Here is a 25,664-nt window from a genome sequence, read left to right on the forward strand (position 1 = left end):
ACCTCTTAGGTCTGGACATGCAAACCTGCTTGCAATTCCCCGGACAAATATGACCAGAATGGGAGATCGTGCCTTCTCCTCGCTGGGGCCTCGACTCTGGAACAAGCTCCTAGAGAACATTAGGGCTTTGGATTCCCTCACTACTTTTAAATCACACCTCAAAACCCATCTATTTATATCTGCCTTCACCTAAAGTCCTGGTTTCTGTTTTTATTTATTTTCTGTATTGTTTTTAGAATGCACTGTTTAAATTGCTATTGTGACCCTGTCAAGCACCTTGAGACCTCTTTCTATGTGAAAGTGTGCTATAAAAATAAAATCCATTATTATTATTATTATCTGCCACTTTTGGGTACCCTCCCTACCTTCACGCCAAGAATCAAGTTTTAAGCTAGAAAACGAGAACCTAGATAGATTTGGCCAGTGCACGGCCAAGGCAAAGTCCTCACTCTGATGGGCTAGTGTGGTCAGGCACTTCTTACATTTTGTAAATGTGGTTGCTCTGGATGTCTGGCTTGGATACAAATCTTAGTTATGTTTATGTTCTATGACTTATCACATGAGGCCCTTACCATCCTGAATCCTTATATAACCTTTGAGCTCAATGTAGGTCATTGCAAGTGACATGTTCTAATGATGTATTGTTTTATTTACTAGCATAACAATCTCCCAAATGTGAGCAGGGGATAGAAATAAACATCAAAACTCAAATCAACTTCTCTCCCACTTATACAATTATAGGCCCAACTCATGACATTTCAGGTCAACTTGACTTTTCATGATGCTGTGTTATGATCTGTCTACTTAGCTGAAACCACTGGATAGATGGATGTCAAAGACTCAACTTAATATCCTTTTTTTATTACACATCTTTATCTGTGCAAACAGATACAAATCAGTTAATGTCAAATTACAAAAACACTATCATATAAAACTTTCGACTTGTTATCATTGTCATAAATTTGTGCCAAAGTTTAAATCACTTCACAGAGGTGGTATAAATATGATAAAATTCATGTGCTTTACAGAAAGAATACAGTGATTGACCCCACTGTAAGATACAATTACATTTTCTTCTTCAAACTTCAGTCTAAGCAGAACACATACATCTTTTTCAAACAAAGATATATAAAGAAAAACCACACCCCTTAAACATGAAGAAGATAGTGATAAGAACTAGATAAGAGATTTCTATGGCTAGTGTTTTGTGGACACGTCTGATTAGAAGAAATAAGTCATGTATCTAAATATGTGAAAGGATCGTTTTGAACCGAACACTAGGCATTAATAATTTATGATTTACAAACCATTATCCGAGAAATTATACAAAAATCAAGTGAGCGTTTGACACATTTCTATAGATGCTAGTAATGTAATGGTGATAAAAACGTTAAACAAACAAACAAAAAATAAGCCCAGCTGAAGTTTCTTTGTGCTATGAGATGACTGCAAAGCTTCAAGTCTGGTTATGTGCACATGTGGTTTCCCCTCAGTACAACAGAAGGAAACATCCACATCTTCTCTACAGCCTGACTTCATTCAAAATGGCAGAAGAAAGAACAGCTCCGTTCCGGTTTTCCTGTGTGCAAGAATTACATTTTTTAAGTGCCACATACCATCACTTGTCAGATGTCTGTTTGGCAACATTTCGCTGTCATCTTCAGGGTAAAAAAACACAGTTTATTTCTTAATTGTACCTTTTGATTTTCTAAATTCAGCAGTGTATGTACAGTGACTTGCTAAATTATTCAACCACCCTGAAGGTCATCTTACACATACATATTATTTATTTTACATATTTTTACAATCAGCATTGTCTTTGTGAACATTAATTCTGCAGAATATTTAGTATTAGTTTATTTTTTGTGTACTAAAATGTTAAATAAATAAATATAAAAATATTCTGCTTGCATTAGTAACCCCTATACATTGATACTTCTTGGTTGATGGGATGGCGGTCTTGGAGTGTAATGCCACAGATTCCCAGTAGGATTTTAATCAGGCCTTTGACTGAGCCATTCTACAATATTCACTTTGCTGTTTTTGGGCAGTGTTAGATTTATGCCACATAAAGCGCTTTAAGAATTGGCCTCAAATGTTGGTCCCGTACGACTATAAAATCCTTTCCCCACATCTAAGGGCACATCCAAACATGCTTTCATGTGGATCTTCTAAAACAATGTTTTTTTGCTAATAGCTCTTAAGATTATGGACTCCTACCAGCCACTGAATTTGATAGATTTTTCAGGGTGCTGTGTGGACAGTGGCTGCTTCAGTCACCAGTAAATATTTCTTTAGATGCTTGGTTTTGTGGACAGGTTTTTTTCTACAAAGCATCTGGTTGGTGTGATGCAACTTCCACCTTATTAATATGGATCCAGTGGTGCTCGATTTGACACCTGGATATCATTGAAGTCTTTTCATCACTTTATTCTTTATTCCTTCGGTCATTTCACAACCTGGCTGACAACCCTTAAACAGACTTTTTTTTTATCCAGAAGAAGATATCTACTGTAATTTTACTATCACAGACCATTGCCCGCTGTTTATACATTGATTTTGCTAAATCTCTGCAGCCCTGCAGTTAATACGCAGGTTCGGCCTGTACACATTCTTTGGCACAGGAACTCTTCCAGGTATAGTGTGAATGGGTCGCTCTATCTCCCTCCCTTTTTCAAACATGGATTTCATTAATGTATCAGGTCAAAACAAAATGAGATAAAGATGAAAAAAATTAAATAATTCACACTAAGTCTTCCATAAGGATTAAGTAACGGGTGTAATGCATTTTCACCTAACCGTATTTAGTGGGATGTTCTGGAGCACGTACCTCTGCAAGAAATGTTAAACATGCGATGTCTCAAGCCAGTTAACCTATTGTAGCAATGAACTATCCTAGCTATCTCTAACTTAGGGATCTATCTTAATAGTTGATGGTTGCTAGCATGTGTAATATGAACTTATGTTAAAATATGAAGCTTCAAAAGGCACCCAGAGGGTTTCTACCTATCGTAGCTTTTTAACTCTCCTAGCCATCTCTAGCTTAGTTAACAATCTTAATAGTTGGCAGATACTTGCATGTGTTAATATCTACTCGTGTTAATATGAACCTGCACAGGCACCATGAGGGTTTCTGCCTTATCCATTTATAATTATATCAGTTAAATTGAGGAGACTGTTACATCAGCTAAATAACTGGTATAGCTGGTAAATTAATAGGTATAATTTTATTAAAATGGCACGCTGCCATTTAAACAGTTTTGGGTTATTTAACAGTTTCCCGAGCTACCTAGCGTAGCAACTGGACAACCACACCAATCAGGAATTATTGTTTGTTGCATAGACTGGAGCAACGTTTAATTAAAAAAAATCAGCTCACCAATTTAAGGCAGTCTTGCATTCAAAGTCAGAACCTTGAAAATGTACTAGAGCATAAATGTTCTCTGATTGGGAAATCATTTGTAATTATCTTTTGTAATTGTAAAAATGGGTGATGAATACTTTTGCAAGCCTCTGTATATGTACTGCCTATTTTACTTCAGATAAGTTTGTTCATTTATAAAGTTGATGACGTCATATTTTTCAATATTACAAGCAGTACACATGTTTCAACAACGTCTTTCTGTTGCTCAGCTGGAAGAGTGATGTTCCAACACCCCTTAGTTTGATTGCCAGGGAGCTTTCTACCAATGATTGACTGTAGATCATTTGCAATATCAAAATGTATGCCAAAGGGATAGAATTTACATTGAAATATTATCACTATCCTGGGGTATCTGAACCTGTTTCAATTCATGTAGACTTTGGCTGGTAAAGAATAGCATGAGTGAGTTCAGTCAGGTGTGATAGAGCATGGAAACTACAGATGGCAGATATTTAGTGCAGCTGAATGCTTTTCATTAATAGCATCACATAAATAGCCCTGTATGTAAAGAGTGCAAAAGGCTCAGACAATGTATCTGGAGGCCACTCTGAACCATACTGGAGCACAGGGGTCCTACTAATTATAGCAGAGTAAGGGCTTTTAAAGTGCTCCTATATGTGCCCCTATGTTCAGTTTCTTAGTTAGCCACAAGGGGGCAGACAAACTCCTTGACTTAGACAGTCATGTGAGAATAAATAAGCTTGATGGCGAAACCTCAGCAATCAAATGGTGAACATCATGTCAGTGTATGTGTCTGTGCAAACAGGTGTATATGTATGTGATTGTGTTGAAACATGATTGACTATGATTAGCAAGCAGATTGAAAGTAATGGAGGGAAGGGTGAGAGTGGGAAGAGGAGGGGATTGGATCAGAGGTGCAAATGAATGAATGAGTGGGAGATCAGCAGCCAGCTAGCTCCTTCCTACCTTGCGTGTGGTGGCGTGGATTTGAAGGACAGGGGGGGAGTTCAAAGGGGAAAAGGGGGTGGGGAAATGGGGTGAGGTGGGTTTATGATCAGAGCTGTGGAGGGGTGATCAGAGCCGCGGTGCCGTAGTCTCTCCCCTCGATACGTTCTTTCGCAGCCTGGCAAAGGAGGTGGGGGAGGGGGAGGTGAGGTGGGGTGCAACAAGAGCAGGAGGTGCATAAAGAATGTGGGTAGTGTAGAGGTACACGGATATCAGACACCCTATACCATCAGAAGCATTCTCACGCCGTCTGGTAACATTGTTTACACTCATGGGTAACACTACCACAACCACTGTGCAGAACAACTCTTTGGAAGGTGCAAGGTCAAAGTAAGAGGACTACTTTCTCCCCCCGAAGTGAGTACTAGTACAGAATCCCGTGGCTATAAGATTGGCACTATTGCTATGGATCCGTCCACAGTGCCGATGGTCTGTGGCCCCAATGTTCAAGTGTATCAATTTATTATAGCCAGTTACTTTAATCAATTTATGATGTCACAAAGTTACTGACTAAACAAACAGCATGTGGTGTATACCCGGTCAATGTCACCAGATGCTTTTTGATGGCACTGAGGAGCCAATAGGAGGATCCTGCAAATGTGGTTCACAGAGCAAAACACAATCTTTATTAAGCTGATTGGTGGAAAAATGTGACTAGTGATTCTGTCATAATTCACAGTTCAATCACACATAGTATGTGGTAATATATGAATCAGCTGCGACATCACATGCAAAACAAGGTGCTACTATTGGACAGAAGTAGTCTACTTCTTAACTTATTATTTCTGGAATTGTGTCATTAATTTGCTTATCACAGCAAACAGTCATTCGTGGTTATGTAAATCTACTTGTAAATACATTTGTCACCTTTGAAATGTATGACTAAAATATTGGCCTAACATTATGTAACGAGTTACAGCTAATTTGGTGTTATGTACTTTTAGGCATAAACATGTTTTGAATTTGAGAACAAACAACAACCGTCATGTTATCGCAAACTGACAAAAGACAAATACGCTCCCCTATCAGATGAAGCCATGCTCCTCACAACATGTGCAAAAATCTATACCTTACACGTCCACATGTGGAGGCCTATTGAGTTTGATCTTTACAAACAAGTGAGAAGGAAAAAAACAAGGAGCACATGTTAAAAATGGAGGAGGAGGAGGAGGAGGATGGGGAAGAATGGGGAAGAACTGGCATACTCAGCTAAGGATTACCTTTGTCAAGGAACACACAACCCTTGCTCTCACACCAAGACATGCACACACACACACACACACACACACACACACACACACACACACACACACACACACACGAACACTCTCACTCTCTCACACACACCTCTCAGAGGCAACGTTTGTTGACTGTCATACTCACAGCTTCCTTGGCCAATGCATTTGCCTTCTGTCTCCGCAGGTCTGACTTGATTAAGGCTTTAAATGTAGTATGGCAGGAGATAAGAGAACAAAGAAAAAACACCCGTCATAAATCACCATCACACAAACACATTCCTTTTTTAAAATCTCCCTCTTATGTAAAAGCATGTTTAACAAGTTTCTGACAGGGTATGCCTGAGGAATCTAACACCTTAACTCCAAAAGGAACCCGACCGACTTGCTGACAAAGTTCTGGACTGGAGTAATGCATGGAGAAATAAATAGTCTCTTTAACAGATCAAACAAACTCTCACAGTTATACAACAATATCAGAGAGTGTTTTGCTTAACACTGACCAAACAAATCCCCACCCGCTGTCCGAGGTCAGTGCCCTGCACTGCTCCCAGAGACATCAGAGAGCAGGTGCTCCCAGCGAACCAGGCACTCTTCCAACTACGTGACCTAATGAACCCTTCTAACTGTGCACGAAGTGTATGTTGGCAGATGTAAGGGGCAATGGAAGCACGCTCTGTGTTAGCTAGAACAATAATCCTGGAGATGAGCACGATTTCAGAGGCCCACAGGACCTCCCAACTGTGGGCAAGAAATGGAGAATGTGTAGGAGAAAGAAAAAAAATGTCCTTGCAGAGCAATCAAAAACCTTTTTCCCAGTATAACAGTGACCGGTTATATTCTGAGAAACACCTCTTGGTTGTTTTTAAGACGTTGTATTTGTGTTGCATACAATCCTAGGAGTGCCTGCTGACCAGTTGGTCACTGCCGGGTGACCTTTCATTCAATGAACTTGTGTAACTTGAACTGTGAAATTTAGTGTGTTCTAAATGTATTTAATAATAACTGCAGTGAAAAACAAAAGGATTGTTGCAAATCTGTTTTAGTTTTACTACACCTTCAGATGTAAAAATCTCGTTGTGCATGATGTATCCTTAAACATTGCTGACAATGTTTTGTCAGAGTGTGCATGTACTAGTGAAAATAAGTTTAAATAGTAAGTGCTTTTTTAAGGCTCACTGTGATTTAAGCTTAGGTAGATCAAACAAATTTTGAACACTGTGCGATGTAGTTTAAAGACTGACTAATGGAGGATCGAGTTTAAGAAAACAAACCCAAATGTAATCCAACCCGACCTTATGCCCAACATGGGTCAGCCGACCGCCAGTGCCAACGTTCTCTGAATGATTTCCAGAGGGGTCGCTCTGTCGCTTTTTTCAGCAGAGCTTGTTGTTCAGTAGCTCAAAACATTTCCAACACGCTCTCTGTGATGAACCATGAATGTAGTCTGTCATTTATAGCAATGCCGACAGTGTTTACCTTTGAAAGCGATGGAAAACAATTGAAATATAACCACACAGATGGCTTTTGCCCCAGTGGGTTTAATGAGAACACATATTTCTTTAAAAAAGTCTCTTCCAGGAACTACACTGTGTACTTGGATATGGATTTCCCAAAAAGAAATATAAACACAACATGCTGCAGAAATTTTAATGCTACAGTCATAATAAGTAATAATAAGTGAACAAGATATAATTAAATTGTAATTAATAACATGACTCATCTTAAGTTTCAGGAAAACTACGTAAAATGACCAGTTTAATGTGAGATCTGAACTGTGACGTGACCTCAACCGGCAACATGGTCTTTCCTCTGATGCGTATTGCTTACTCCTAGAAAGGTTTCATCATTGCCTGCTTGAGGCCATGTTACCTGGTTATATAGCTTTGATTCTACGCAAATCCTTGTTTGACCAAGCTCTACATAGGATACATATCGTAGATCCCAAATAAACCCTTTTATGTCAGTGCACAACAAGCAGATTATTCACTGTGGAGTTCGTGGCCACATAGAGTGACTGTGCCAAATCATGGTTGTGTGTAATAATACCAGTCATGATGGTGCCGATGAGCATGAAGACACAAAGGAAAATGTTGCCAGCCAGAATACCAAAGGAATCGATGATCTTTCCCTGGCAGATGATGAAGATGATGCCAAAAATCTGACAGAGGAAGAGAACAGTTGGCTGTAACAGCTAATCATAAACACACACGAACATACACATTAGGCATACTGTACACACAAGCATAATCATAGAAAAAGGCCTTGCACAAACGCTAATAAATACTTATGCACATATATATTAACTTAGCCAAAGGCTTATTGACAGTGCACGCACGCACGCACGCACGCACGCACGCACACACACACACTCTCTTACCTGAGCAGAGCAGTTGAGCAGTCCCGAAGATGTTCCCTCTGACTCCGGATAGGTGAGCTCCACAGCAAACTCAAAGCCAAGAGGCAGGTAGCCGGTCATGAAAAACCTTCACACACACAAACATACTACATTAAGCTCAGTCAAACAAAATAAGCCATCTACATGAGTGGTGATGGCTGATGGGACATGGGTGCAGGACTTTATGTTTGAGGGGCTTCTTTGAATGTGTTTCCTGTGTTAACTACTACCCGGCCCAAGTCAAGTTTCTTCTCTGAAGGCAACAGACTACATTCAACCTCATCTGAATCAATTGTAATATATTCAAGATCACCAACAGCCTCTTAGAAGACAAAGCCTTCACTTTGCTATGTTTCTCAGAGCAGTAAATATTTGCATTTATTTGTGGTCACATAGCATTTGCTTTTTTGTTTGATTGACAGCTGTCTGGCACAGAGTCTGAAGCCGGTCCCTGCCAGCTATGGGCCTGATCCGCCCCAGGGTCAGCTACACTACGGGCCAGAGGGCAGCCGCTTCTGGAGCCTCACTGCATGACTTCAACCACAGAGGGGCACATACACACACACACACACACACACAGACAGAGTATGTGGAGGGTCATTTTTCAGCCTGGTCATGACCTGTTGGCTCAGCAATGTGTTTTCATACAGTAGCCTCATATTACAGCCTAGCAATACAAGCAAGCCATGGGTTAGAATTGACCCTTCGCTAAGCCACGCCCAAAAACTGCCCCAGGCCAATCGTAGTTTAGCAACGGGTAACTAAGCGCGGAGGACCTGACAAGCATTTGGCAAAGTGAAGATTCCGAAGCACTGTGCCTATGGGTTGTGCAAAACCGACAGCCGATACCCAAAGAGTTTGGAGGGTGGGGTTGAATTTTTGCTTTCCCAAAACCCAAAACTCAATATGAGAAATGCCGTGAGTGGATAAAGAAGTGTGGGAGGCCCCAATCGTAGCTGAATGTTTACAAAGAACACTTATATTTGCTTACAACAAGCTAATGTTAGCAAGCGAGCTAACTCATCTCAGTATTGCTTGCATACAATTACAGTTCTTTGTTCACAATGCACATATTTTAACGTAAAATGAGACATAAGATACATATCTACTGTTCGCGTTTGACATACTGTTGAATGTATTTTGGCACTTTGTTAAGTCTCCAACATGAGGACAAGCTAATGTTATCAAGCTAGCAGATAGTTAACTCATCTCAGTATTGCTTGCAAATGATTACGGTTCTTTGTTTAGAATGCGTACATTTTAACGTAAAATAAAATGGTAAGAGACAAGATGCAGGCTCGCTTTGACATACTGTTCAATATATTTTAGCATTTTGTTAAATGACGGCCGACACACGACTTCCCCAATCCGATTGCTGCTCTCCCTGTGTCAGTTCCTACGTGGGAGCATCAGGGGGGTTGCCGGAGGTTTTAATATGTATTTCCCCATTGTCTGACTTCGCGCAGATATCATGTATGTATCCCTCAAAAGCATACTGAAGCCCCTTTTGCCTCGTTCTTTCAGAGATCTCCCCTGAACTCCAGAAATTAGTAATTATCTCTCTGCGGACGTCAGATAACGGCACTTATCATTGAGATTGATATGCCAGGTACGAAAGCTTGTCAGGCGTAGCAACAGTAGTTAAGGTGGGCGGGGCTTAGCGAAGGGTGAATTTGATGAGAGGAATTCACTGATTGGTAAATTGTTACAGAAACCCTGGAGGCATGCCAGCTAAACAAAATATATCTCATTAACTAGAAGGGCACCCAGGGAGAGCTGGCCTCTGAACCAGATTGTGAAATCCTTGTTCTGGATCCGCTCTAAAATGTAATGGGTGCTTATGGGAGTGCTTACTTGGCCCATGCTACAAACCTGTACCAAGTTTCATGAAAATCTTTTAAATATAATCCTGCTGACAGCCGACAGACAAACAAACCCAACCGAAAACATAACCTCCTTGGCTGAGGTAATAAGACAAGTTGCTGAAATGGCCACACCAGCTAAATTGTGCAATTCCATTTAGTACATGGAGACTCTGGAATTTCAAATCAAATGGAAGTTTACCCCAATGGATGGCACTCTACTTCAGTTTAGTCACAAGACGAGAATCATCAATATCAATAACAAACAAGCAAACATCGGAGAAGACATTTCTCTTAGAAATTATGAGCCATTCCTACATAGTTGAACATCTAATTTAGTCTTGTATAACTTCGGGAAAAACTGCTAAACAAACTTTCAGAGGAGTCTACCGAGATTAACTTTCTTAGTACTCCATCTCCCGAGAGTCCTGAGAAGAATTTCCGTTGTGACCCAGAAGAATGTTCAAGCATTACAAATTGTTCACAAGGGTTTCAAAACATGCTAACAAGACATAAGGGCATGATTTACTAACATTGCGACCACAGCTTAATCTGCGCCTTTGCCAAAGCACGGTATTTTGCATCCTATTTATCAAACAAGAACGTCGTCGTGTCATTAGCGCCTAACCCTGCCCATTAGTGTTAATAGTAATAGCGTAGACACATAGCCTGCGTTTTCCTGCCACAATGGATGATGAGTTCAAATTAAAATTAGAGCTTTTGGTTGACGAGGTTACAGCAAACTAACCCGGGTAAATATTGAATCTCATAAATATTTCTCCGTTTAGCCCTCCCGTCCACATTAAAAGTTGTGATCACTTAGTTCATCACTGTCCTATTTTGGTGAGGTGATTTTGGGAAATTAAACTTTTCAATGAACATTGAGTTTCTGGGTTGCTATGGCTACCCCTCAGTGTGCCTTTGCAGCTTCATATTAACGAGTTAATGTTCACAAGTTCATATTCACACATATTAACATGAGTTTATCACACACAGGCAACTGCAAACTGTTAAAATGGTTCCCTAAGCTAGAGATTGCTAGGATTAATAGCCAGGTAAACTGCCCATAGTAAGGTGACCAGATTTCTGAGACAAAATCCGGGGACAATTTCAGTTCAGATACGTTAACACCTCCAAAACATGTAAAGTTTTTGTCTTTGTAAACGGAAAAACGGGGACACTGGCTGGGCCCTTTTTCATAAAGCAGTTTATCTTACCCTTGTTCTTGTAAATTGCAAGGGGAAGTGTCAAACAACGAGTATTTATCTTAAAACTAATCACAAAGTGGCTGAAATGAAGAGTAGTAAAGGTAACAACCTTTTGCCAGATAATTAGAACCATTTTTTTGTGATAAGAACCTCGTTGACTCAAGCTTCCTTGCAGTAGGCCTAACCTCTGTGCTTGGCTGATAAGTGACTGGTCTGCACATATGGGTGTCAGGTGTATGTTTTTCCAGCATAGAACATGTTAAGGCCATTGAGGAAACTAAATGCAGTGTATTCCTATATTCTGTGTAATCAGCTGGAACAATGAAAATACAGATTAGGCCCATACACTCCATGATCTTTGGAATTGTTTTTTTTAGGTATTACTATACCAAAAGTGATTTAAGAAACAAACAAACAAAAAGATTCAAAATACAATTTCAGTAAAAAAAATCCAAGCAATGTCAAGGTGAAGGGGGGAGATCTGAATAATCTAAATAATAACAAGTTCTGTGGCACACTTCCAGTTGACATCTTTGTTAATGCAGAATATGTGAAGTTAATGTGGGGAAAAACACATTTCATTAGTGTCTTTTAAGAGACCACCACAAGAACATACGTTTTTTGTTTTAGTTTTTAGGTAATGTAGTCCTACCCTTATTCTAGGCTACATGAAAATCTATGTAGCCTAAGCACATGACTCATATTTTAGCACATTTTTTAACCTCCTGCTTAAAATTGAACTGATGAGACTGTTTTTGCTTCCTCATCTTGAACGCAACCCACTGCCATAACATCAGCAGTTTGACTAAACTTGACAAAGAAAAAAATATTCTTCCGATTTTGAGTATAATGTTATAGTGATAAAATAGACATCTGACAGCCTGGCCCAGGGCTATTTGAAAACGTATGTTGATACAATATAAAACGAAAACGTTCGTGTTCAACCAGGCTGTATCTAAAGCCTACAACAAAATTGATGGCAGGGAAGAGTGGTTGCGCGGCTTTTAAACCAACGTTCCCGGAGCCACCCAGACAGAGATAGCATACCTCATACGGTTTGTGATTAATGTAAGTCCGCACTCCTCAGCTTTCAAGTGGTTTCATTTAATGTCAAGTTGCCAACTACCTCTAGTAACCCAGATTAGTGAAACTGTAATATCATAGTACTGTAGCTAGTATCACTGCTAATGTTAAAAAGTTAACAAAGTTAGTTAGCAAGTCTACAGATGTGACTGACATCTGACCAACAGATAGCTGCTGCTTAACACACACATTGTTGCAAATTGTAGATCATAGGTTAAATAATATGATTATTGTAGATCATGGGTTAAATATGTAGATCATGAGTTAAATATATGACATAGATGATAAACAATGACACTAACCTATCCCAATGCTATCCTATCTTGTTATACTCGTATTGTCAGAGCTAGCTGGCTGAATGAATGAGTGAACGCGATCTCTTTCTAAATAATAAAAAAAAGCCAATGGCAAAGATTCTACCGCGCTGCATATTCCACCAATCAAAATACTAAAACGGTCATTCTAGATCTTTGAGCTCCGAGCGAGAGCTTGCTGCCCTGGCTGCTGGCTGGCTTGCTTGAGCCTGTGGTATGTAGGCTACGCAACTAAACGTTTTGGTCATTGTTTTCTTTTTTAATTTTTAATTTCTATCCCGGGTCTATCTGTGAAAACCGGGGACATTTCCGGGGACAGCTCCAGCCGGGGACAGGCCACCAAAAACGGGGACTGTCCCCGGAAACCGGGGACGTCTGGTCACCTTAGCCCATAGCATCCCGTTAAATAGTCTGGTAGGAATACACAACATCCCTTACTTTAAAACGGTGTATTCCAACACTGAAAACCATGCTTTTAAAAAACGCTGCCCTCGGCGGATACATTTGAAAACTGGACTTGTAGCGTGGACAGGGCAGGGGAAACTGAAGTTCAGACTTCAGTTGCCTTGGAACTTATTTTGGTTATAACGTCAAAACATGGAAGGTGAAATGAATATGCTGCTCTGGCTCTACAATTTACTTAGTGTAGTTAGTGTACTTCGAGTACAGGTAGTAGTGATGCGCGGGTTACCCAATTACGCGGGCACCCGCGGGCCGGGTGGGTTGGGTAGCAGTTTTCTCTAAAGGCGGCTGTTTGGTTCAGCGTTGGGGGTTAACGGTTGCGCAAAATTTACTCAGTGCAGTTCATGCTCCCAAAGGTTGCGCGTGTTGTCATGAGCCTGCCATTTGCTTGGCAGATAGAAAGCTGTTTCCCTAACAGAAAGTCTGAAGCTTGAAGTTCTTTTCAAACCTTTGCTTGGGTAGCACTGTTAAACTGAGCAGACATGCAGACTACATTTGAGTAATCTCATCACGTAACATTCGTTTTTTAAAAACAATCACATAGTATTGCATGTTTTACTGTGGTAGAAAATACGTTAGCTTAATGCTAACGTATATGGAAAATCCTATAGACACCGCTTTAGGTATTAGCATCAAGTAGTTCACGTTAATGTTTTTGTATGAGCCTGACATTTGCTCTGCAGATAGATAACAGGTTCCCTAACAGAAAGTCTGAAGCTTGAAGTTCTTTTCAAACCTTTACTTGGGAAGCACTGTAAAACTGAGTAGACATGCAGAATATTTTAGTAACCTCATCTCGTAACATTCGTTGATAGAATGCAGGCTGCGAGGCTCGCATAAGACCTTACGTAAAAATTGACGCTAGTCTAGAAAAAGGGGCCGACGCACGCAAGACGTGAAGAGTCGCGCAAGGGTCACGCAAGGGGCTTGCGCGGCCTCTTGCGCTTACGCCGCCGAGCATAAATCAGCCTTAAGTATCGCGGGTTCGGGTGGGGCGGGTCAAAATAGTCAAAACCCGCAACCCGGAACTTTTGGAATACATAGCCTAGGTGAAATCGCAATTTTGCGTTAGCCTACAGAACTTATCAATTGCATACATCCCACTGTCACAAAGTTATTGCACTCAAAGCTCCCACTCCTGCTAGTCGTCTGAGTTAAGGCTGATTTATGCTCAGTTACGTAAGCGCAAGCGCAAGAGGCCGCGCAAGCCCCTTGCGCGACCCTTGCGCGACTTTTTACGTCTTGCGTGCGTCGGCCCCTTTTTCTAGACTTGCGTCATTTTACGCAAGCCTATTGTTCTGGGTGTGAATTGCTTGGCAACGCAACGCGTAAGCACCTAGCAATTCATGCTCCCTTTAGAAGCATGCAAGGGCCTTCAGGCTACATAACCTTGGTGTCCACCTCACATTTTATTCTATACTTTATATTTTGTAAAATTATGTTACCTTTTAGAATGGTATAGTTTTAGATACAGCTCCGGTTAGTTTATCCCAACACGCCATCCGTAGTTTTTGTTTGCACCGCCAAAACTTCTAGGATGACTCCAATAATGGCTGACTTAATAAGAGAGAAGATTAAAAAAGGCGATGCAAAGGTTGTACGGAAAGCCGACCAAAAGAGCAAGGTGTGGGAGACATTTGGACAAGTCGTGCTGTCCGATGACACCATTGCAGACTACGTCATATCTTCAATGTGAGGCGCTGTACAAATATGATGGTCATAAAACAGGTACAGTTTATTTATTTATTTATTTTATTTAGTAGGAACCTCGTAGTCAGGTGAACTATTGAGTATGCTACTTGTTATGAAGTGGCTGTTACCCTTTTGTTTTAGACAAAACTGCGCTAAGAGTCTAGTTAATCAGATTGTCATATATCTGGGCTACATTGCCTTTGATAGTTTTGCCAGTTAGTGCGTGTGCATTGCCTGCGCTATGTGTCTGTTTGTGGGAACATCATAGATAGACAAAGGCTATGTCTTCCACGCATTTGTTAACAGTTCTTCAATAAATAATTGCGTAAAGCTGTCGTTGTTGTTGTTGTAGACCTGCCGTTGAAGTTTCACAATAATGCGAATTTAGCGCAAATCCTTCTCATTTAGTTACGTGTTAAATTAGGCATAACCCTCAGCCCCAGGCTTTTTAATTTTATTTGTTGTTATTATTATTTTGATTTTTTGCGGGTCAAATTGGGCGGGTCGGGCGGGCCGCTTCAGAATATACACGGGTCGGGCGGGGCGGTTTGGAAAATTCCTTGGGTCGGGTTGGGGCGGGTGTTAAAATAACGCCCTCTCGCGCATCACTAACAGGTAGCCTACTTTTCCTGAATAGATAGGCTACGTGTTACTCCTACGCAGAAAAACTATGGTTTGAAAGTAAACCATACAAAGAGCAGTATTCTGGGTCAGACGTGGCCGAACAGCTAGCTGGTGGGACATTTTGTACATATGCATATATTAAATGATGTATCAAATATAAATATTAAAAACAATTACATTTCTGATGTTCGAGTTTTTCAAATTTCTCGCACATGCATAGTTTCATTTAGTAGCTGATATGTCATGCTTAAACACCTCTTGGTTCGTTACTTACCCTCGTGGAAAATCCAGTTGAAAATCCAATAGGAAGCCTACTGGTGTGAACTGGTTCCAACTGGTTCCAACTGGTTCCAGCTAGGTTTTTAATTTTCTACTGGTTTACCCAGTTAGTAACACCAGTAGAAACCAGTTGAAACCATTTAAATACCAATAGAGCTTTTGGACTGGGGTTGCTCACCAGTTCAATCCAGTTGAAACCAGTTGGATTTAAATGGTGTCTGCCATTTCAATGGTTATTGGTCTCAATTGGTTCAGTAACTGGTCTCAACTGGTCTGGCAAACCAGAATAATGCTTTTGGACTGGGGTTGCTAACCAGTTCAATCCAGTTGAAACCAGTTGGATTTAACTGGTGTCTGCCATTTCAATGGTTATTGGTCTCAATTGGTTCAGTATCTGGTCTCAACTGGTCTGGCAAATCAGAATAATGCTTTTGGACTGGGGTTGCTCACCAGTTCAATCCAGTTGAAACCAGTTGGATTTAACTGGTGTCTGCCATTTCAATGGTTATTGGTCTCAATTGGTTCAGTAACTGGTCTCAACTGGTCAACTGGTTAATCGGATGTGTTTAACTACAAATCAGTCCATTTTGCGTGTGCTGTTAGATTTACTTTTGTTTTAGATAAAAATCAAACTTTAAGTAAGTGGTCCTAATGCCAGGAAGTAGGAAATACAGGTAGTTTGTGAGTTTTTGCAAAGCACATGTTTACTGTGGATTTGGGAGTTAATTTGCTGGCCATTTCCAGGGATGCTACTGGTAAGATCTGTTTTTTTTAATAATAATTTTGATTATCTGTTGATCTGTGTAAAGTAAATTCCGATTATTTTTTAGGATCTGTTTAATGTTAATTTCGATTGCTGTATATTGTGTTTGTTTCTTGTAAGGATTTCAACCTATGAAAAGACTGCTCTAAAAAGACATATTGACTAAAATAAATCAAAGAAGATTGAAGAACCGTCTTGAGTTGTTTCCATTTTAACCCTGTTGATGGCCAAGGCCTTTTTCAAGTTTGGGCAGAAATGACAAAATCCCCTGATAACTTGACATTGCGGGTTGGTTTCCCGGGCCTAATTAATAGCCTGCATTGCAACTGTGGGCATTCCAGGCGGACTCTACGCAGTTGTAGACCGCCTGTACATATTTGTTTTACAGACATTTTGCCACTGCATTGAAGATGTGTACTACAGTGGATGGACAATGGAAACATACAAGGACATTTCAATTTACCCTGGCCTATTATGTAAAAAAAAAAAAAAAAAATGTTTACATTTTCATAAGTGAAGCAATTTTACAACGATTGATGGACATAGGACGTCAGACTAATACAAATGTTTTTGGAGTAACAGAATTTTAGTTTATGAACAGAAAATCAGACACACAGGGGATAATAATTAACAGGAGAAGTACTGTGAAACAGGCTGGACTAACTAAGAAGTCTAAACAAGAACAGACATACATTAGCTTCACTATACACAGTCACTCGGGAACACAAGAACACAACAGGTAACTGGATGGTAAACTAAACATAAACGTAAACTAAACACCTTAGTCATGCTCATAAAAATTTGGGAACGTACACACATACAATTTATCTGTATGGTTTATAATTAAGCATTTATTTACAATGTCACTTGGTGATACTATCATGATTTTGTCTGTTAGTGTAACATTTCTGATATGAATGGTGTTGGCAACTTTGTGACCAACCTTGAAAATATTTATTTGAAAAAAAAAAACTGCCAAGTTAAAAGTAAAAATTTTACGAATTTCTCCGAATGTGTTATTGGTCAATTACACTATAGAGTTGTTTGGTTTTTTTGATCTAATGTACTCCAGGCTGTCTATTCTTTGACCATGGCATATAGCTCTTGTGTGGACAGTCACAAATGTTACTCTGAAGCCAAGTCTGTCGAAGAGCTCCCTCTCCTCAAAATTTAATTCATAGGGGCGTCCCTGTCCTAAAACAGTTGTGCCATCAAAATTCTCTGCGACTTTCAATCTTGGGCATGATGTTAACTCAAGACAGAATTCTAAGATGGTGTTATCGATTGAATACATTTTTGAAAATACCAATAAGGTGTTCTTTAATATAAATTTGTCAACAATTTGTGTGGTTGCACCTCTTGTCCCTTGTATGAGTTTCAGGATCTCCCCATTGGCCGATTCAAAAACAAAAGCGCTGTGGGCCCAAAGAGGTCCCCAGAGCTTTACGCTCTTGGCTAGGTGGAGGAGCGAATAAACATTTGAGGTGATTTGTTCCTCGCCATACAATTCCTGGACACCACACACAAACTCCAGTAGCATAATGTCTGCATTATTTATTTCGTGGGGATAAATGTTGGTTTTAAGAAGGGTGTAAACCGCATGTACTAATTTAGAGAAATGTTGGAGATATTTGGTGGGGAGAATTCCAAGTAAACAGGGCACGGAGTAAAACAATAGCCAATTACGCCACTCGGAGGCTTTCCAATTTTTTCTCTCTGAGAGGCTTCTTGTAAACGGGACATTTTAGGGGGGCGAATTGCAATAATTCTAGGGTCAATTTTTTTTTAACTCAGAGGGGGCACCTATATAACATGCTCTGCCCACAGAAGACAGCCAGAGTTCTGTTAATTGTTTGGTGACCCCTAGAAGCACAGAGTGCATGTAATCAGGAACAAAACCCCAGACAATGTTAAAATATGGCAGGTTTATGAGTGGAGACGGTCCTTTAACACCGTTCCGACTCTTGCCAGCTTTTAGGGCTTCTTCCATGTCTCTCAGCATTTGTTTTTGAGTTCTCTCTGGGCAATCCTCTTGTGTCATTGGGTATTTTATTTGGCCCGACACATATTGGCCTGGGTGCAAACACCAGCTGCACCCGAAGTACCCATTGAACTGTGTGGTGTTCTGCATAATGGGTCTTGCCACAGAGTCCACTACACAGCACAGGCCTATGAATTTAGACAGGACCCAGCCGTGACCTCTGGACATCCACTTCACCTCTACCTCTGCCAATGTTTTGGCATCATCGACAAAATTGTGGAGGAAACTGGTCATCTTTGGATGCCCCTTCCCAAACCATAGGGCAGCTAGAGCCATGTGTTTTCCTCTCTCTTTTGGCGACAGCTCATTAATAAGTATATGGATTGGCCAAATTGAAAAAGGGGAGGAATTAAAAACTGTGCAGCCATCACTGTTAAATATATAAGAAAAATTATGGTCATTATTCAGAATGTGTCCAGGGCTTGATAACTTTTTGTAAACGTCGCCATCTAATATGTCCGAAATGGAGTTATTTGTTTTTCTGTTTTTTTCTGTAATTTAAAATATCTGTACCATCTAATTGTTCAAGTATACAGTCGTATGCAAAAGTTTAGGCACCCCTGATAATCTTTATTACTTTCATTTATGAATTGTTGGGCGTTTGGATCAGGAACTTCTTTGTCACATATATAATACTACATGGACACAGTGATATTTTAGAAGTGAAATAAGGTTAATTAGATAAACAGAGAATATTCCAAATGTATAATAACAGAATTAGACAGGTGCATAAATTTGGGCACCCCAACAGAAAAAATCACAATAATATTTACGAGAGCCTCCTTTTGCCAAAATAACAGCCTCTAGACGCTTCTTATAGCCTCTGATGAGTGTCTGGATTCTGGATGAAGGTATTTTGGACCATTCTTTCTTACAATACAGCTCCAGCTCTGTAAGGTTTGATGGGTGCCTAGCGTGGACAGCCTGCTTCAAGACATCCCATGTATTTTCAATTATATTCAAGTCTGTGGACTGGGATGGCCATTCTAGAACATTGTAGTTGTCCCTCTGCATAAATGGCTTAGTGGATTTGGAGCAATATTTCATGTTATTGTCCTGCTGGAACACCCAACTCCGCCGTAACTTCAGCTTTGTTACAGATTCTTGAACATTATTGTCAAGAATTTGCTAGTACTGAGTTGAATCCATGCGACCATCAACTTTAAATAGATTTCCAGTTCCTGTACTAGCCACACAGTCCCACAGCATGATGGACCCCCCACCTAATTTTACTGTGGGCAGCAAGTGTTTTTCAAGGAATGCTGTATTAATTTGCCTCCATGCGTTACGCCTCTTGTTGTGACCAAATATCTCTATCTTTTTCCAAAATGAGCCTGGCTTGTTCAAATGTAGTTTGGCAAACCTCAAGCGAGCTTGTTTGTGGCGTATGTGCGGAAAAGGCTTCTTCTGCATCACTCTCCCATACAGCTGTTTTCTGTGCAATGTGCGCTGAATGGTTGAGCAATGCACAGTGACACCATCTGCAGCAAGATGACCTTGCAGATCTTTGGAGGTGATCTGAGGGTTATTCTGGACCATTCTGACCATTATTCGCCTTTGCCTCTTTGTTATTTTTCTTGGCCTGCCACTTCTAGCCTTAGCAAGAACTGTGCCTGTTTCCTTCCACTTCATAATAAAATTCATCACAGTGGAAACTGATAGCTGAAACCTCCAGGATAACTTTTTGTAGCCTTCCCCTAAACAAAACTGCTGAACAATCCTTGTTTTCAGATCATTTGATAGCTGTTTTGATGCCCCAATGTTGCCACTGTTCAGAGGAGAATCAAAGAGAAGCACAACTTGCAATTGGCTACCTTAAATACCTTTTTTAATGGTTGGATGCACCTTTCTATGGAATTGAAGGCTTGACGAGCTAACCAGACTAATTCTGTGTTGCATTTTATCAGCATTGAGTAGGTACAGGTATTCAAATCAACACAATTATCAGGGTGCCCAAACTTTTGCACAGCCTATTTTTCACATTTGATTTAATTTCACACCAATAAATACTGCTACTCTAAATATCTTTGTCTGGAAAACACCCTAGCACTCAGTGATAACTGCAAAATAAATATTTGACCACTGTGATTTTTTTTTGGTGAAGACAGAGTCAATTATCATGCAGCATTAGAGGGGTGCCTAAACTTTTGCATACGACTGTACATTGTAATTGTGGAGCTAAAGGCACACTAATAAAAAAAATAGTTTTTTTTTTAGATCATGTGTTTTGCACTTATTATTGCACTGAGGACACTCCATTTCTGTCACATCACGAGAGTCTGGTGAACCAATATATGAAAGACAGAAAGTGCAGTAAAAATGGAAATTGAGCATGTTTGATATTTTTCCAAATACTTTTTGGAATAAATGTTTCGAACTATCAAGGACATTCATTCCAAATAATACGTTGATTAGCTGTAAAAGGTCAACAATTGCAACTCCACTAAGGGAATGTCTCATGGCAAATTATAGGACCATCAGTAGTGCTTCAGCTTTTGTTACACGGCCAGATTTACTCAATGGTTTGTTCAAACCTGGTGTACTTCCAAATATGTGAAATGGGTCCTTTTCATATTCAGATGTATCCGGCTGCCCAGGTGCTTCTGATGCAGTATTGTCCCTGTCACTGGTACATCCATTGACACTAGCCTAAATAGACAGAATAAATAGATGGACAGACATTGATTTTTGTGCTGTTTCCTTCATCATCACCTTTATTGCACAACATTGTATCAACACAAACAAGGCTATTTTTGATGCAAAAGGCCATAAAAGTATACAATGAAAGTGAAGTCGTCACATTCATCTAGGCCTACCTCCGCATGGTCATCTTCTTCTACAAACTCCTGTCAGACACACACAGGGAAGCCATAAGTTCAGTTAGTTTGACATTAACATCAGAATATTTTGAGAATTATTTTCAGAACCGCATCCCACTCTCCTTCATCCAAGTGTTCAGTGGTGACACCCGGTCAGAAAAGCATAAAAAAAATCGAGAGTGTAATTGTCAACCTAGATCAGATTGAGCGTCACTGAATTCCAGGTCTTCTTGCCAACACAAGGGCGCGTCTCCCCCACGTCCCTGTGAAGCAAAAAAGTATGATTTTGGAGGTAAGATAACTCAATATCAATTCAACACAAAGAATGTGTGGATTCTGAGTTTGCCCATAAGGTAACGCCCTGTACATATGCCTACCTCCGCATGGTCATCTTCTTCCTCAAACTCCTGTCAAAGACACACAGGGAAGCCATAAGTTCAATTAGTTTGACATTAACATCAGAATATTTTGAGAATTATTTTCAGATAACGCAACAATACTGATTTTCTACTGTATACTATAGGCTACCTTGGTCTGGTCTGTACAGGTATTGGTCTGGGTTTTTCTCCATGTTGAGTTTCTGGGAATGGAGGACTCCCCCTGTGGCTCCAAAAAAGTTTTGTATGTTCTCTTTGAGGTAATTTCTTGGATATGCCTATAAATACAAGTACAATATGAGTAAATTAACATGCCTATATTGGATGTTTATAATATGTATAATCCAACTTTTAGAAATCGATCACATACTGTAGGTCTTCACTGACAATGCCGACTAATCTGTCTAGTGATTGTATGAAGTAGCATAGGCCACAGTAGCCTACACTGAATGCCCTGGTAGTGACATAATAGTTTTTAATAATGTTGCAGATTCACTCCCATCCATGATGATTATTTTTTAGTGGGGTATAAAACATTAATTCACTTAAGGCCTAAAAACTATTTAATGGTATGATGACTTGGTTATATACAGTAGGCTAGCTCTGAGTTTGGCTAGACATTCTTATTATGGTGGGTGTATGGTGTCATTAATAATAATAATAATAATAATCTACGGAATACCCAAACAGCATTATAGCAACATTAAGTTACACAGCATATTACATCATTGGCAGATACCGAGACTCACCTCAAAAGTAATACGGCTGTTTGACAGGAAAGTTGACTTCATCAATGAAAAAGATGATGCTGTAGTAGTGTATCTTGATTGGCCAAACTCCCGTACTACATTAAGGTGACCAGATTTCTGAGACAAAATCCGGGGACAATTTCAGTTCAGATACGTTAACACCTCCAAAACATGTAATGTTTTTGTCTTTGTAAGCGAAAAACGGGGACACTGACTGGGCCCTTATTCATAAAGCAGTTTATCTTACCCTTGTTCTTGTAAATCGCAAGGGAGGTGTCAAACAAAGAGTATTGAAACTAATCACAAAGTGGCTGAAATTAAGAGTAGTAAAGGTAACAACCTTTAGCCAGATAATTAGAACCTATTTCAGTGATAAGAACTTAGTTGACGTCAAGCTTCCTTGCAGTGGGCCTAACTTCTGTGATTGGCTGATAAGTGACTGGTCTGCACAGATGGGTGTCAGGTGTATGTTTTTCCAGCATGGAAATGCAACTAAAGGCAGTGTATTCCTATATTCTGTGTAAAAAAACAGCTGGAACGATGAACATACAGATCAGGCCCATAGACTCCAGGATCTTTGGAATAGTTTTTTTTAGGTATTAGCGTAACTATTCCGGATATCGGCCGCTTTGTTAAGAAATCGCTATACTATGTCTATTTATAGATTAACGTTAGGTGTAAACTTACCCAAACCAACGGTTTTCGAGAGAGATGTTTGTCCTTTTCAACTTGTACGACTCATTTAACACCGTAAGAAACCGTATTTCAAAATATTTCTGTTAATGTTTACGGTGACACGTTTTCGAGTAAGTTTTTAAATGAGTCGAATATCGTCACTCCCACTTTGTTCCACTTACCGCGTTGAATTCGTGATAATAAAATGCTTTTCCTCTTGCTTTGACATATCCTGGTTTAATTTCTGTACAAATGCCTTAGTCACAATATGTTTTGTCAAGAAAACGTTCATCTCAATAGTGTTATTTTAGTTTAATTAGGGTATTTTGTGGGCTTGCTTTGACCTGATTCAGTTGTAGGTGCAGTCTATTCACTTAAACCTGCACAAAACAAACATGGCGTGATTATGTATGTTATGTATTAAAAATTAAGACATCAATACAAGGGTATTGTAATTGTACTATTGTTAGTGGAAATACAAACATTTTATCTAATTCAACGTTGTTTTAGGTAAACTGTAAACGGAACTACGGAAGGCGAACTTCTTCCGTCCAATTTCTCAACTAGTGCCTTTCATATTGACATGGGTCTAAACGACCAGAGTAATCGGATTTGATCTCTGTGAGCATCCGTACTTACATTATGTCATGGTATCTGTTTTGGCATTTGATATGACAGTTTAAAATGACAGTTAAAATTCATCTTGGAGAGAACTAATCCGACGGTACAACTTAAAGACCAAACGAAATATTCGTCGCGCCACTGAGTGTTCCACACTATTAGGTACACGCAAAAGTGCACTATAAAAAACACTATTTCGCAAGCTTAAATTAGGTCTACAGAGTTAATTTTTTCCACAAGTAAAGCTTAAATGCCATATTTTTGTGGGAGATTACGTTTCTCTCCATTGGTGTCCGAAGTTGATCACGAGAGTGAATGTAAACATGACAACGAGGTATGGTGCCGATATTCGACGTGTGCCGATATTCGACTCCGTTCCGCTACTATACCAAAAGTGATTTAAGAAACAAACAAACAAAACATATTCAAAATACAATTTCAGTTAAAAAAAAATCCATGCAATGTGAAGGTGAGGGAGGAAGATCTGAATAATCTAAATAATAACAAGTTCTGTGGCAAGCAGTTGACATCTTTGTTAATACAGAATATGTGAAGTTAATGTGGGAAAAACACATTTCATTAGTGTCTTTTAAGAGACCACCACAAGAACTTACGTTTTTTTTGTTTTAGTTTTTAGGTAATGTAGGCCTACCCTTATTCTAGGCTACATGAAAATCTATGTAGCCTAAGCACATGACTCATATTTTAGCACATTAAACCCCCTGCTTAAAATTGAACTGGTGAGACTGTTTTTGCTTCCTCATCTTGAACGCAACCCACTGCCATAACATCAGCAGTTTTACTAAACTTGACAAAGAAAAAAAATTGTCTTCCGATTTCTTTGTGTAATGTTATAGTGATAAAATAGACATCTGACAGCCTGGCACTGGGCTATTTGAAAACGTATATAATATAAAACGAAAACGTTTGTGTTTAACGAGGTTGTTTCTAAAGATTCTACAGTGCTGCATATTCAACCGATCAAAACACTAAAAAGACGGGCATTCTAGATCTTTGAGCAACGAGCTAGAGCTTGCTGCCCTGACTGCTGGATGGCATGCTTGAGCCCGTGGCGTGGAGGCTACGCAACTAAACATTTGGTCATTGTTTCTTTCTTTTTTTCAAATTTGTATCCCGGGTCTGTCTGTGAAAACCGGGGACATTTCCGGGGACAGCTCCAGCCGGGGACAGGCCACCAAAAACGGGGACGTCTGGTCACCTTATTATACATACACAGGCGCACCTGGTTAATACGTGCTTTTATGAGGCGCATAATTATCCCGCAAATTTGAGACGCAGTCTCGCCAGGCAGTTTAAGTAAATACCACGGAATACATAATTAGGCGCACTTAACGCCTCTCCTCCCACCTCTTTGCGGCATACACCCACTTTTCCTTATACCCTACCACCAGCGGTGATCTGCGTTTCTACTCAAATTTGCCTCCTTTGTAAACACCGTTTTATGCTTACACCCGCTATTTTACACCTGAATGGGCGCTATCCTGTTAGTAAATCAGGCCCTTAGGGTCCAAAACATGTTTTTATGGGTGCCAGAAGTTTACTTGGCAGTCTCACCCTAGTGCCCCAGCAGTGATGAAGACAACCCACAGGTGTCCCAGGTTGAGTGTGCAGGCGAACAAAATCATCCCGAGAAAGGACATCACGTACACAGCCAGAGTGGTCTGCCTAGGAAGGGAGAAATTAAAAACCAGTTTAGTTTTCAATAAGACTTGACTGAGCTCAGCTTACATTATCAGCTAGTACTTCTTTTATGAATATCACATGCTGTTGACAGGGTTCCCACCTATTTTCATTGACAATTCAAACACTTTTAAGGAACCTTTCACAACCTACAAATACACAAGATAGAATACTTGCTCCACATGTTAGGCCTGATTAAAAATGTAAATTAAACCATAAACCATTACTTTTCTAAGATATCTTACTTTTCTAAGCTAGTTAAGTTACGTCAATTGAAGTGAAAACTGTATGATGCAGAAGTTTGCACAAATAAACATTATCATTGGAAGAGTACAATAACATAATTAATTTCATTAGACTGGACAAAATCA

At 39.8% G+C, this 25,664-nt stretch overlaps 1 protein-coding gene across 2 annotated transcripts in view; it reads right to left on the reverse strand.

Annotated features, from left to right (window-relative positions):
* Positions 1 to 747: 747 nt before the first annotated feature.
* LOC308361325 (choline/ethanolamine transporter flvcr2b-like) overlaps positions 748 to 25,664 on the reverse strand; it is a 49,843-nt gene continuing 24,926 nt past the window's right edge. For both annotated transcript variants that reach the window (XM_080833636.1, XM_080833635.1), the window contains exons 6-11: positions 25,168 to 25,278; positions 8,006 to 8,111; positions 7,675 to 7,786; positions 5,774 to 5,829; positions 4,352 to 4,508; positions 748 to 1,579 (exon numbers count right to left, since the gene is read on the reverse strand). In XM_080833636.1, coding sequence (XP_080689762.1) covers positions 4,440 to 4,508; positions 5,774 to 5,829; positions 7,675 to 7,786; positions 8,006 to 8,111; positions 25,168 to 25,278 — 454 coding nt within the window. In that variant the 3' untranslated portion in view covers positions 748 to 1,579; positions 4,352 to 4,439. The remainder of the gene's footprint in view (positions 1,580 to 4,351; positions 4,509 to 5,773; positions 5,830 to 7,674; positions 7,787 to 8,005; positions 8,112 to 25,167; positions 25,279 to 25,664) is intronic.

The sequence above is a fragment of the Sprattus sprattus genome (genome assembly GCF_963457725.1).
Source record: "Sprattus sprattus genome assembly, chromosome: 2".
Classification (NCBI taxonomy): Eukaryota; Metazoa; Chordata; class Actinopteri; order Clupeiformes; family Clupeidae; genus Sprattus; species Sprattus sprattus.